The sequence below is a fragment of the Lagenorhynchus albirostris genome, chromosome 7, assembly GCF_949774975.1.
Source record: "Lagenorhynchus albirostris chromosome 7, mLagAlb1.1, whole genome shotgun sequence".
Taxonomy (NCBI): Eukaryota; Metazoa; Chordata; class Mammalia; order Artiodactyla; family Delphinidae; genus Lagenorhynchus; species Lagenorhynchus albirostris.
This window is the reverse complement of record NC_083101.1, coordinates 70,083,624-70,097,674: the sequence shown is the minus strand read 5'-3', so window position 1 is coordinate 70,097,674 and position 14,051 is coordinate 70,083,624. Positions and strand designations below refer to the sequence as shown.

Genomic DNA, 14,051 nt, shown 5'->3' with positions numbered 1-14,051 from the left:
CAACATTTATGCATGAAAGAGATATAGAATGTGCGTATTTACAAACCTACATCACTTCTGACTTTAAGACGAAAACTTTTCTCATTTGATTAATAAATATCCATTTGGATGGGCACATCTGAAATTACTGGGAAAATTAAACTTCTTGCAAAATTAATAGTTTAGAATGATGACATCTTCATAGACCATACTGAGAAGATATAAGTGAAAATCAAAAAAAGGAAGTAAAAGTGTATAGAAATGTTTAGAAAATGAAAATTACTGTGTTCCCTATTTAATGGCCTTGCTTAGAAAGAATGTCATCACAGAACCTACCGCCAAGGTTCCCCCGGACGCCCGTCTCAGCCAGGCCGGCAGCAGCCTCATTTGCCCCATGGCCTTCGTGCTCTCTCTACTGACCGCCCTGGTGGTGTTCAGCTACGGCCCTGGTGGATCTCTGGGCTGCGACCTGTCTCAGAACCACGTGCGGATTAGCAGGAAGAACTTCATGCTTCTGGGCCAGATGCGGAGAATCCCCCCTCGCTTCTGTCTGAAGGACAGAAAAGACTTCGGTTTCCCCCAGGACATGGTGGATGGCAGCCAGCTCCCGAAGGCCCAGGCCACCTCTGTCCTCCACGAGATGCTCCAGCAGGTCTTCTGCCTCTTCCACACAGAGCGCTCCCCTGCCGCCTGGGACACCTCCCTCCTGGACAAACTCCGCACTGGACTCCATCAGCAGCTGGAGGACCTGGACGCCTGCTTGGTGCAGGCGATGGGAGATGAAGAAACTGCCCTGGGAGTGACGGGCCCTACACTGGCCGTGAAGAGGTACTTCCAGGGAATCCACCTCTACCTGAAAGAGAAGAAATACAGTGACTGTGCCTGGGAAATTGTCAGAGTGGAAATCATGAGATCCTTGTCTTCATCAACCAACTTGCAAGAAAGGATAAGAATTATGCATGGAGACCTGGGGTCACCTTGAAATGATTCTCATTGACTAAGATGCCCTATCACCCTTGCACACATGTCTTTAGTCATTTCAGAAGGCTCTTATTTCAACTTTAATCACAGAATTTATTGTATTAATTCAGCTACTACTTTGTCAGTAGTGATAAGCAAGTATATGTTAAAATTATTCAGCTTCAGGGCATCAGTCCCTAAGCAATGACTACCCTGTTATTTATTTATTCTGTTTATTTGTTTATTTATTTATTTATGTATCTTACTTTTATATTTTCATATCAATATATTTATACTTACATTGTATTAAAATTTAGAAAATATTCACCTTTCCATTTCATTAAATTTGCATTTTGTTTTATTTATTAAATTCTTATGAGAGAAAACTTCTTGAGTTTTTTAAGTTCTGAAACCTACATTCTTATCTTTTTCTGTGTAAATTTATTTCAGACTAGTATTGGTCCATTTTGTCCTTTGGAACAGTCCTACCACTTTCATTTCAGGAAATGCTTGTCAAAAGGTGGCATTCCATGGAATTGAGGGAAGTCCTGGAAATTATGGAGAATGGTTAGTCCTGATGTCATAGGTGTAACTGATTTATACCACCAGGAAAGAGTGGTCGGTGCAAATACCTGTGGGAAGGAGTCATCTCCTCGAGGGAAGCTGGTGACATATGGTGTTGACTGGCCAATCCTGGCACCTTCCTCTCACCTTCTCCCCGGTCCTGCTTTACTGAACCATTCATCCCTTACACATAACTTCAGACCCTCCACCTCACTGACCAGCTACACAGCTGCTCTGGTTCTGTGCAGGTTTCCAGCTTCAAGGTTTCTGTTAGAGTGAAAGCCACAGGAAGAGCGCACAAGTGAAAGGAGAGTTCTAGGATTTTCAAAACCTCTATGAGAAGGAGCCAGGGTTCATGGCACTGGATCCCAGCTCTGCTATTAATAGCAGTGTGACCTTGACAAATAACACAAACACTAAGCTCCCTAGTTTCCTCATCTTTAATATGCGGACAGTAGTAGTATTTTTTCATAGGATTATTCTCAGGATACAGTGAGTAAATATACACAAGAGGCATAAAAGTGTGTCTGTCAGAAATAATCAGGACTGTTAGAGTCACAGAGTGGCTACCATCGGGGAGGAGAAGGAGAGCTGCTCTGAGGTAGCAACTGGAAAGCAACATAAGAAACATGCTAGGTCCTGGGCAAAATCTATTACGTTTAACTTGGGTGCTAGTTTCACAGTGTATTCAGTGTGTGAAATTTCCCTGTGCTGCATGTTGAAGATACTTGCAATTTCTGTGTATTACACTTCTTTTTTTTCAAAACAATAAATTTATTTATTTATTTACATTTTATTTTTGGCTGCATTGGGTCTTTGTTGCGGCGAGTGGGGGCTACTCTTCCTTGCGGTGCGCAGGCTTCTCATTGCGGTGGCTTCTCTTGTCACGAAGCATGGACTCTAGGCACGCGGGCTTCAGTAGTTGTGGCACACTGGCTTAGTTGCTCCGCGGCTTGTGGGATCTTCCCGGACCACGGCTTGAACTCGTGTCCCCTGCATTGGCAGGCGGATTCTTAACCACTCTGCCACCAGGGAAGTCCTTGTGTATTCTACTTCTGAAAGATATTCTGGGAATTAGTAAAAATTCTTTGAGAAAGAAGGATCAGTAGAAAATACTTGGATCTACTTTAAAAATGAATAATATGGAAATAACAGAGACCTCAAATAATGCAAAAAGTCACAAACATTTTTCATTGATAACGTTTGTTGCTTCTTTAGTATGAGAAAGGCACAAAATAGCTTCTGAACTCTTTCATTTTGGGGGCTTTCAGCAGCAACGCAGAAGCAGGAAGAAAAAAGCAGGAGCTATGAAAGGTAAGGTTCTGCTCTCTAATCCTGGGCTCTCCCGGGTTTGATCTTAGTTCTCTTCTCCATACAGTCCCAGGTCTATAATTGCTGGCAATGTCACCTCCTAGAGCCTGTACTCTCAGAAAATAATGGCCCCCCAGAGGAGAGACTCAGAGCTAGAAAGCAAAGAAGTCAGGACCTGGGACACTTCTAACCCAGGCTCTGCTCGTCCATGTGAAAGCTGGGCCATGGCGCTTACCCATCAAGTGACAGTGTGAGACGTGGTGGAACAATGACTGTTTTGGGGGCAAAATTTTGGGTAATGACTCAGACAACTTAACCTCCCTAAGTTTCATAGTCTGTGTCTGGGAGAGTCCCAGGATTGTTGTGATGATTGCCTGGGGCAATGTGTGTGAAAGAGCTTTGAAATGACACCGCTCTACACACATGGACCTTACTATTAGTGTCATTGAACCTCTGACCTCGAATTCTAGTTCCTGGGCATTAATCTTGAAAGAATCTCTTCCCAGTAGAACAGTCTGCTCAGCATGTTCCACTCTCTCTCTCTTTGCTTCCACTCTCCCTAGACACACCCAGGCTCCTATTTTTGGTTTGCAGAGCTCACCTGAAAGGCACTCATGTGACACCAGCCCCACCCTCTCTTCAGAAAGGTGATTCATATCTTCTGTCATCTCAGGCATCCCTCTTGCTAGCTGGCCCTGTGGAATTCCAGGGTCCTAGTCCAGCAAGAGGTTGACACGAGGGAGTCCCACTGGGAACAGATTATGGAAGGAAGCCTTGGGGTAAGGCATCTTCTGAAAACAAAATGGTCTCTCTCAAAAACAGCAAAGTTCATTCTTCACAAGTAAATCGTTTCTTCTAAAAAAGAGTGTTTTCTTTTGTCTCTGCTGCATTCGGGGGAAGGATGCAGTAGCCCAGGAACTGGGTTTAGGGAAAGGAAGAGGTTCTCCAGTTCTGATTGAGAGCTGACTTTGAGTGTTTGAGGCAGAGGAAGGTTAGGGAGAGAGTCTGACAGTGGCCTTGCACACCCTCTACCATCTCAGCCACCTTCATTTGTGTCATGATGAATACAGCCCTTCACAAAGCAAATACAAAAGCATAGGAATTTGACAAATGCTGAGGGGCTTTACAAATTGAGAAAATCCATTAAAGAACGAGTCTCAGGAACTGGACTTCCCAGTCCTTCCCCTTCTCCATCATGATACTGATCTGTAAACAGCCGTGGGTTGGAATGTTCCGGGTTACACAGGCACATAGATTCCCAAATGTCCCAATCAGCCTCTAGGAACAGAGACAAGAAACTTCACATATTCCCCAAAACAGCACTGGAATTTGGCATTCCTGAGGTCTCAAGTTCAGAAGGAAATGGAACAAACCAGAGGACCCCAAATATTTTGATGGAGAATAACTTTCATCTAACTCCAAGGCCTTCTTGCGTCCTGATGAAGGCTGGGCAAAGCAGCTCAGCTCCCCAGTTCTCAATTTAGCCTTAATGAAAGTGTACAGCTGAGGACTTTTCGCCTTTCCTTTCTCATGGGACAGGCCCTGGAGCAGCAGGGATGCAGAACTCCTGGCCATGTTTGTGGTTGAGCAAGCAGGGACAAGAGGAGGCCAAAGGGGAGGCAGAGCAGTATAGGGTCGTAGCAAACCTGGGAGTGGAACTGCATAGTCTTATCAGGCTTAGGAAAGAGATCTCCATCTACATCAGGTACCGTAGCACTCAGCTCACTCTCCAGCTACACTTCTTATTCCCACCCAGTAACCTGCACACTGTTAGGGACATCATTGGTCCTCAGAGTTGTTAATAAAAGCGATAAGTGTAATAAGCTGAACATAGTTGTGTCAGTAAAAGTGTTTGAAAATGACAGTCTTGCTGCATCTTCTCTTGTGGGTTACTCTTGTCTTCTCAGGTGACCAGTAAATTCGTTAGCTCGGCATCTCCTTAGTCTTCCTTCGGCTTCATGCATGACTTAGGGCAATTGTTTTCTTTCTCCTACAGTACAGTTTTCTCAGCTTTAGAATAGGGATAATGAGACTACTATATTCCATTCAACATACCATCGCATGTTATATGCTCTATATCATGAGAATATAACAAGTCATAAACTTATCTTAAGTGAGCAGATTATTTTAAGCACCAGGGACATATTAAACAAAGCAATGATAGTTGTTATAGTGACAGGTATGCACAAAGGAGTAAAAGCCATCATTTCATGTCCACTCAAAAGATACATAGTTTTTTAAGATTTTTTTTTGATGTGGACAATTTTTAAAGTCTTTCTTGAATTTGTTACAATATTGCTTGTTTTTTTTTTTATGTTTGGGTTTTGTGGCCCTGAGGCATGTGGGATCTTAGCTCCCCTACAAGGGATCGAACTCACGCCCCCTGCATTGGAAGGAGAAGTCTTAACCACTGGACCGCCAGGGAAGTCCCCAGAAGATATTGATATAATGCCATATTTGTGCCTTACTGAGCTCATAATTTTGTTATGCAAAAATTCTACCTCTGTGAATTAAAATAGGATCATCTTTTTAAGTATTGTGCAAAGCATACAAACACATTTTTAAATGCTACGAGCAAATGCAATATTCTCACAGATGTACCAAACACTAGATTGCAAATACCCATGGATCTCTAGTGGGCATCAAAACAAGATGCAGTCAGTGCATTGGCACAGAAGATATTTATCAATATTAAGTAGAAAGTAATATATTAAATTTAAATTTACATCATGCTGAAATTAAAAGCATTTTGATGCAGATTACAAATTTTTATGCAATTTATCCATATAAGATGACATTTTGAAGTAGTGAATAAAACTCTCCAATGAAAAACCCTGATTATATATATAAAGCTGAATGCTTTATCGATGAAGCCTTAAGGGTCTTCTAAGACCCTTGCTTAAAACAAATGAGAGGAAAAAAATATCTTGAAAATTGCGATTAATTTCTTAACATACTTACTAGGTCATAAGATATTGCCAATAAGCTACATCTTACTGAGGTTAGAGATCAACGTGAAGCAGCCTTGGCTGACATGTGCGAAGCATCAGATACTTGTTATTATACCCGCCATTTTAAAGTCTGACGCTCATCTGGTCTCCCTGTCACCACCGTCCTCTGCTTTTCTGCCCCTCCTTCTCTCCTTCCTTTGTTGACTCCACACTCTCATCTTAGGGAATTGGTGTTCCTCAACGATCTATGCTAGTCCCACACTTCATCCTCTCTGCACATATAGTCTCAACCTCCCAAATAGTTCCAAACGTCCTCTCTATGACTGTTGACTTCCATATGCATGTCTTTACCCAGGGTCACATCTCCAAACAAATGTCATTAGCTCCAAACCCTCATATTTACCTGCTACCCTAGATAATCTCCACACATGGCCAAACTTGACCAGCATGTAATTACCTGGCAAACTCCTGCAGACCCCTGGGATGCCAGCTTACCAACTGCTCTTGCAGATGCTTTCCCTGATCCATGCAAGCCCACATACTCTCAAGAACCTGTACTTTCCCTGTCACAGCATTAGCATTCCTTTCATTGAACACCTAGTTACCCATATCCCCACCAGACTGCAAGCTCTGTGACAGCAGGCAATGTGTCTACTATTTTCATTGCACCTGGCACCCACCACAGTGCCAACAATACAAGGGATAGTCACACTTCTTTGTTGAAGTTTAAATTCCATGATTCTATAATGTATTTCACAGTTTTTTGATCATGCAACTGCTGAAACTGAATCAGCAACCATTAGACATGCTTTCTCCAAGAAAGAACAAGTAAAAGAGAATAGCTCCAGCTGCTATAACCTGTCATAATGCCTTGTGCATCTCCCTCATAACCTAGAAAGGGTTTCAAGAGAATTTTTTACTCTTTAAGGCCTGTCTTCTCTGACAGAGTGCTCCATTAAGAAAGTAATATCTTTGTTTTGTCTACCAATATATTAAAAAACACAAGTAAAATCCTGAAAGCAGAGATACTTCAAAATATTTTAAGAACCAATGAAATGAATAAAACGATTTATGTTCCTTTTGGATTTTAATGCAGATTAAAGGTTTAAGGACACTCTGATTTTCTTTAAGAGTATGAGTTAAACCTAACACTTAAAATATACCTTTTGCACCCCCAAAGCAAATGAAAACAAGACACAAGGCTGACCATATCATAATATGAAGAATAAATTTGGTAAATATAACAATCATCATAGAGAAATAAATTCTAATTATTACAAATTAAAAATAAATTTTCTCCCCATTCAAAAGTATTGTTCCACTTACTGTTGAAAAACAATGTGCTGAGAAGACTCGATGCATTTACAACTGAATCAGAAGAAAAGTCATTGAAGGGAGTGAATATGGACGCGCTAGAGGCCACCTCTAAGCAGAGACGACTCCATTGTAGAAGATTGGGTCCAGGTCTCCTTTTCCCACTCCTGGGTTCTCTGAGGTTGAACATACAGGGAAAGCACACTCTGATTTTCACGCCTTAACTTCCACTCTCATATTGTCCTGGGCACAGCAGCTGTGGACTTTCTTTTCAGATCGAGCCTGGTCCTTTGGAAGTTCTTCAAAGTCAGGCTGGAGTCCTCATTGCCCAGCAGGGTCTTTTCCTCTCCATCTCCTGCACCAAACTAGTCTCCACATCTGCCCACTGTTGATCAAGCCCACTGAGGAATTTCAGCTCTTTGTGCTGAAGACGATGGAGAAGTGCTGTATCGTCTCATGGAGAATGAGGCGGCCTGAGCGTTTGGGAACTGGCTGTCAGCCAGCTGGTGCTGATGGAACCTGAAAACCTTCTTGTCCTTCAGGCAGGAAAACAAAGAAGATTCTCCCTGTTAGGGGCAGGACTGTGAGGGTCTCCTGCTTTGGCAGGCTGTGGTTCTGGGCCAGGCGACAGCTAAGGGTGCAGACAGGGCTGGAGAACATCATCCTGGGTGTCCTCAGTGAGGAGGGTGGCAGGCCCCGGTGAGCCTGGTGATGCAGGTGTCTGGCTGTGGGAGCCTGTATCCAGCTGCTGTGGGTACCTGCCTGCAAAGGAGATTCTTAAATAAGCCATTTATGGGCAACATAGAATGTCACAACTTCAATTCTTTTATTACACTGGAAATTAAACACATTCCTGGAACATGAAAGAGTATCAATCCAATAGGATGTATTCATCTAAATGAGACCCAAGGTTGAAATAAAAACCTGAGTCTCAATATATCTCTTTTTCAGTTCTAATACGAATACTTAGAGGTTTGACCCTGTACTCTGTTTTGCCACTTCTTAAATTGCACCAAAATACAACTAGCCTCACCTCTCTGCATTCTCCTCTAAAGGGACTCATACATCAGATTTAAATTCTTCCACATTTCTTTACAGGACCATAGCTCACATTTTCTGAAAGTTTACAGATAATGGTGACAAAAAAATGAACAGCAAGGGTGAATTCATGCAGTTCTCTTCATTCCGTCACCAGAAATGTTCTGACTGCGTATATATGTGACAATGTGCTTGGCAATGTGGATTCCAGGAAAGTGAGGCAGGGATGGTGACTGCCCTCCAGGGAGCAGGGAGGACAGACTTTAGAGGCAGGATTAGGATGAAGGAAGCACCACGTGCTCAGTGCAGCTGAGGGCCAGTGCTCAGAGCTGATGAAGAGGAGGGCCTGGGAGCAGCAGAAGGCTCCACTCTGACAAAAATCTGGGGCTCCTGAATTTAAATGACATCAGATTTTCATTTCCTCTTTTAAAAAATGGAGACACCGTTAGTTGTGGTCACACAAGACATTGCCGAGATCAAATAAAATAAAGTTTGCAAAGTACAGGCTGAGAATTTGAACAGAGTGAATGATAGAAGGCTTTTGTATTAATATAACAAATGGTAACCTGTATAGTCCACCCTCAGCCCAGCCAAGAGAAGCTCTGACTACAGGTTCCTTAATACTCAGGGGTCTGCATGTTGAGGCCCCCAAATGCAAACTCTAGGAGAGGGATTGCCTGCAGGCCTGCGAAGGAGTAGAGACCTAGTCTCCACCCTTAGAGCAGTGCCCCGTACATTAAGGAGAGAAATCCTACGGCACCTGAGGCTCTTTGCAGCATCTAAGAAAGTGTTTTGACCTCCTCCCTACAAGAAAAAAAAAAAAAAGCCTGCTCTGTGACTAGTATAAATGAGATAAATAGTCCTTTTCCTCACCTTATTTTGTTTCAGACCACCTCTGGTGTTAATTTTTAAGACACAGATTAAATTATACTTTAAAAACAAACACATAACCTCAGAGAAAAAGATCAGATTTGTGGTTACCATAGCCAAGGGGGTGTGAGTTGAGAAAATCAGATGAAGGCAGTCAAAAGGGTTTTTTCTTCCTTTAAAAAAAGACATTAAAATAATGTTGTAGAGACCAGGAAAATGGTAAGAAATATATATATGGGGGAGAGATGATGAGAATTAAAGCATTCCTAGATTTTCAGCCCTGGAACAGCACAATACTCTAATTCAAAAGCTATTTCCTGGGTTAGCATTAGGGCAACGTTAAGCTAGTACTTCTCTTAAGCACGAATGGTAAGAAGGCACCAAATCTAAGTCATCAAGATAAAGGATGTTTTAATGCAACATTTTAAAATGAAAATTAATACCAAAATATGCACGAGGAACAAAATATAAAAATTTTAAGTAAAGAAATGAAGCTGACCTCCATTTGCATGGCCCTGACAGTCTTACAAAGTAAGCCTTCATGATGTAAATGAAATCTGGGCAAATTCCACTTAGTGTATAAAATTCCTACTAAAGAAAAATGAAAAAGTCTGACCTGCTAAACGTCCTCAATTGCTTGTACACACCAACTCTTCTTTCTAACCTTATAGTCAAGGTGAGGTCCTGGGAAAGACATTTCAGGAACATGAGTTAAAAATCAGTTAAGACTATCACGGGGTCATTAGAAATTGTCAAACATGGTAATTCCCTCAATTAAAAACGAGCAAAAAAGTAATCTTGACAATATTAATGAGTTGGCTTCCATTAAAGATAGAAAAGTAAAACTATATTAAATACTTGGGGCTTCGCCGGTGGCGCAGTGGTTAAGAATCCGCCTGCCAACTCAGGGGACACGGGTTCGAGCCCTGGTCTAGGAAGATCCCACATGCCGTGGAGCAACCAAGTCCATGTGCTGCTACTACTGAGCCTGTGCTCTGGAACCCGCGAGCCACGACCACTGAAGCCTGCGCACCTGGAGCCTGTGCTCCTCAACAAGAGAAGCCACCACAATGAGAAGCCTGCACACCGCAATGAAGACTGAACCCAGCCTAAAATAAATAAACCCAGCCTAAAATAAATAAACAAATAATTAATTATATTAAATACTTTAGTATAAAGACAATATAGTTTAAATAAAGTTTAATAAAATGCTATATTTTAATATGAAAATATATTTTAATATTCTATGCTTAATATTGAAAATACTTTAACATAAATTTATAAAAATATCAAACATTTATTTAATTTAAATATGATATGAATTAAGTTAAATATAAAATTAATTTTAAAATGTAAAAAATAAAAGGCTGTGAGTTTTTTTTAATATTCCTACTTCTCAGATACTCAATACTTTCTCCCTCACTTTAACGCTGTATCCTTGAAAGACTCCATGAAGTCCCAGAGAATCTACAGGGGCGCTCAGCTCCCGCGTCCTCGGCCCCGGTGGTGGCCGCGCGCCGACTCACCCCTCAGGGCGTCCCCAACACCGTCCTGTCGTCCCATCGCCGCCGCCGCCTTCCCCTTTCTCTGGGCCTTCGCTGTCTCGCGCCAGAAACCAGCCCGAATCTAAAAAATCGGCTCCCCTTTCTCTGCGGCTGGGAAGCGCTCTGATTTCCCACCTCAGACCGCTCAGAAAAAGGCTTCTTTCCCAAAAATTGCCTCGCTCAAGTTTCTGTGAGAAAATAAAGCGCAGAACTCAGGGGAAGCCTGAAAATGCAAGGTTCTTGTTCCCAGCCACACAAAAATGTCTCTGGCGAGGCCGCGACAAGGCTTCCTCTTCAACGCTCAGCACCGAGAAAACCAAGGTGTTTCGCGTATGCTGATTATTAAAGCAGCCTCAGGGACTACTTTTCGCCCTGTCTCTCGAGCTGCAGGAGACAGCTGCAGACGGCAAACTCAACAGTCGGCGTTTCCCAAACAAACCCTGCGCCCTCTACCGGCCACCTAGGGAAGGACGCTGTCCACAGTTCCAGGGAAGGAAGCTTCCCACTCATTAATTGTTTGGCGGTGCCCACGCCTCTCCTGGCGGCCGTCTAGTGAATCACTCTTTCTTAATGGCCCAGATCTATTTGCTAGTGGCAGGAGTGCTGCTCTGCTCTATCCCTGCTTACTCTCTTGGCTGGAACTTGCCTAGAAGCCATAGCCAGGAAAACAAGGACGTCTTCCAACATCTGGAACAGTTGCAAAGGATCCCCTCTCAGTGGTGCCTAAAGGACAGAACCGACTTCAAATTTCCTTGGAAAAGAGAGAATATCACCCCAATCCAGGTGACTCAAGGCACCTGTCACCACCATCTGATGCTCCAGCAGGTCTTCAACCTCTTCACCACAGAGGACAGCCGTGCTGCCTGGAACAACACCCTCCTCGATAAACTTCTCTCTAGCCTTCATCTGAGGCTGCACCGACTGGAACAGATGAAAAAAGACAATCTGGATTGTCGAGATTTGGGACGTGCTGCCCGGGAGTATTTCCATGGAATCCATGTCTATCTGAAGGCAAAGGAATACAGCCCCTGTGCCTGGGAGGTTGTCAGAGTGGAAATTAAAAGGTGCCTTTCCCTTATGTAAGAATCCTCAAAGAAATGTCAACAAATACAGAATATTTTTTATACTCGTGACACGTCTCATTCAATTACATTAGTGTTCAAGTCCAAAGCAATCTCGACTTGTGTTTCCTCACAGGCTGAAAAATGTCTGAAAAGAAAATCATGATTTTAAAAAAGGTTTTGACAGAACACAATCTCTTTTCTTGTATAAATAATTTTATAACGTAATTTAAAAGATCACTTTAAGTTTTGGGAGAGGTATTTCCTATTTTCAACACATGAAGTATAGAAAGGTTTTTTGGATAGTGTGGTGTTAAAGATATTTGTCGGTTAAGTTAATGCTGACTGCTGTAACGGGTAAAGAGAATGCTGTCAGGAATTTGATCATAATAGAATCTTATCTTTCCCTGGTATAAGAACACAAGGCAGGCATTCCTGATCAGATGGATGTTCTAAGTTGCTCTCCAAAGAGTGATTCGGGGACATGGGTACCCCCTGTTTTGTGGATTTTTCCATCATCAACAGGTGACTGCAAATTTTTCTGCAGTATTTGAGTCTATTCCACTCAGTGGTAAAGGGAAAAAGTCCGGTGCATCCCATGGGACGTTTTCAAGGGCCAGGACTATACAGGGCAAGAGCCCTTCTGCTCACATTACATGGCCTGGATTTATCCTCGTGGAAATCTCACTGCAAAGAAGTTGGGAAATTATTGGATGATTAATAGACGAGGAGACAAGTTCACTGCATAAGACCACTTTTCATCTTTACACTATTTGTCCTAATGAAGTTCTGGGTGGGGTGGAGGGGAACAACTAATGTTCTTGCTTGCACACACTTCATTAAAAAACAATCTGACCCACAGAGAAAGAGAAATATCATTTATATGTGGAATCTAAAAAAAATGATACAAATGAACTTATTTACAATACAGAAACGGTCCAGTTCTGGTGAAAGCCTGCTTCAGGTCTCACACTGCAGAGTTCTCCTTGTATCATCATACAGCAGGAGAGGGAGGCATTTATCTCTGACCTCGTTGATAAGGGCACTAATTCCATCGTGAGGCCTCCATCTTCACACCCTAATCAAGTCCCAAAGGGCCCGCCACCTGATACCATCACTTTGGGGGTTAGGACTTCCAAATATGAATTTTGTGGGGACGGAAACATTCAGACCAGAAAGGGCATTGAAGGCTACATGTCTTGGCATCCAGAAGAGAGAATATATTCATGTAAATAAAGAAGAATGAGCCATTTACCAGGCCAAAAGAGCAGACCGAGGACTCAGAATCCAAACTCTTGATTTCAAACCTGCAGTAATGCTTTAATTATTATGTGTCAAAATTTGGAAATCAAACTGAAATGGACCCCATCGTCCCTTGAAAGGGAATGAAGACACAGGAGGAAAAGGATCATTCATCAGTCTTTGTGAGGAGTCTCCAAAGAATCTCAGGATATAGGTAGTCATTGCCACATCCGTAAAGACCCACCGAAGAGTAACGTGGTTAATGGTCTGGTCGCTGTGACCTGTGTGAATCAGGGAGACTTTGAGTTCAGATACATGGCTCTGTATGTGACATCAAGCTGGTTATTTTCTGTCATGACCTAGTAGAGGACAAATTAGCGACGAGGCCATCCTCCTGAGTTTAATAGAGTGCCGGGCAACGGCTGAAAATTGTGCTGCTCTTACAACTTGAATCCCCAGAGCCATAGGCACCTTAAAGGAAAGAGAATCCTAGTGGTTTTAGCAACAAACTCAGTAGGCATGAGTGATACCAGTAGGAGTAGAGTGGGAATACCAGCCACTGTCTATTATAATCCCAGCAAATACGACCGTGATAAAGGAAAATAGCTTGGTCATTCGTAACTGCCTTCCAGTGGGAGGAGACCATCTGAGAAACTGCTTTCGTTAAAAGTACCTGTTCGGGCTTCCCTGGTGGCGCAGTGGTTGAGAGTCCGCCTGCCGATGCAGGGGACACGGGTTCGTGCCCCGGTCTGGGAAGATCCCTCATGCCGCAGAGCGGCTGGGCCCGTGAGCCGTGGCCGCTGAGCCTGCGTGTCCGGAGCCTGTGCTCCGCAATGTGAGAGGCCAAAACAGTGAGAGGCCCACGTACCGCAAAAAAAAAAAAAAAAAAAAAAACGATTACCTGTTGCGTGATTACACTGGGCCTGGTGCCGAGGATACCACAGAGAATACGACAGAGTCCAGTCGCTACAGAGCTGATTTGCCACAGATAGTCACATACCTATTATTTATTGAAAGATCGGTATTAGAGGGGGCTGAGGCCACAGAACATCCACTGCAAAATAAAAGAATTCATGATCAGAGTTGAAAGTGAATTCTTTCCATGATACCAATCAACATTTATCCAGTTCTCAATTAATTACAAAGATGGTTTTCTTTCGTTTGAAAAGAATAGGCTTGGATTGGAACCTCTGACAGTCCTTTGGGGAATCTGAAAT

At 42.9% G+C, this 14,051-nt stretch overlaps 2 protein-coding genes and 1 long non-coding RNA gene across 3 annotated transcripts; 2 read left to right on the top strand and 1 right to left on the bottom strand.

Moving 5' to 3' along the window:
* The first annotated feature begins 277 nt into the window (after positions 1 to 277).
* On the top strand, positions 278 to 961 carry LOC132523678 (interferon omega-1-like). Its single transcript, XM_060155147.1, has one exon. The coding sequence runs from the start codon at positions 278 to 280 to the stop codon at positions 959 to 961; it is 684 nt and encodes a 227-aa protein (XP_060011130.1).
* Positions 962 to 7,126: 6,165 nt separating this feature from the next.
* LOC132522927 (uncharacterized) lies at positions 7,127 to 10,635 on the bottom strand. Its single transcript, XR_009541382.1, has 3 exons — positions 10,514 to 10,635; positions 9,604 to 9,671; positions 7,127 to 7,841 (listed from the first exon to the last, which is right to left on the bottom strand). It is a non-coding gene; the product is annotated as an uncharacterized LOC132522927 (long non-coding RNA).
* Positions 10,636 to 11,101: 466 nt separating this feature from the next.
* LOC132522926 (interferon alpha-13-like) lies at positions 11,102 to 11,614 on the top strand. The gene has a single exon (XM_060153492.1). The coding sequence runs from the start codon at positions 11,102 to 11,104 to the stop codon at positions 11,612 to 11,614; it is 513 nt and encodes a 170-aa protein (XP_060009475.1).
* Positions 11,615 to 14,051: the final 2,437 nt, after the last annotated feature.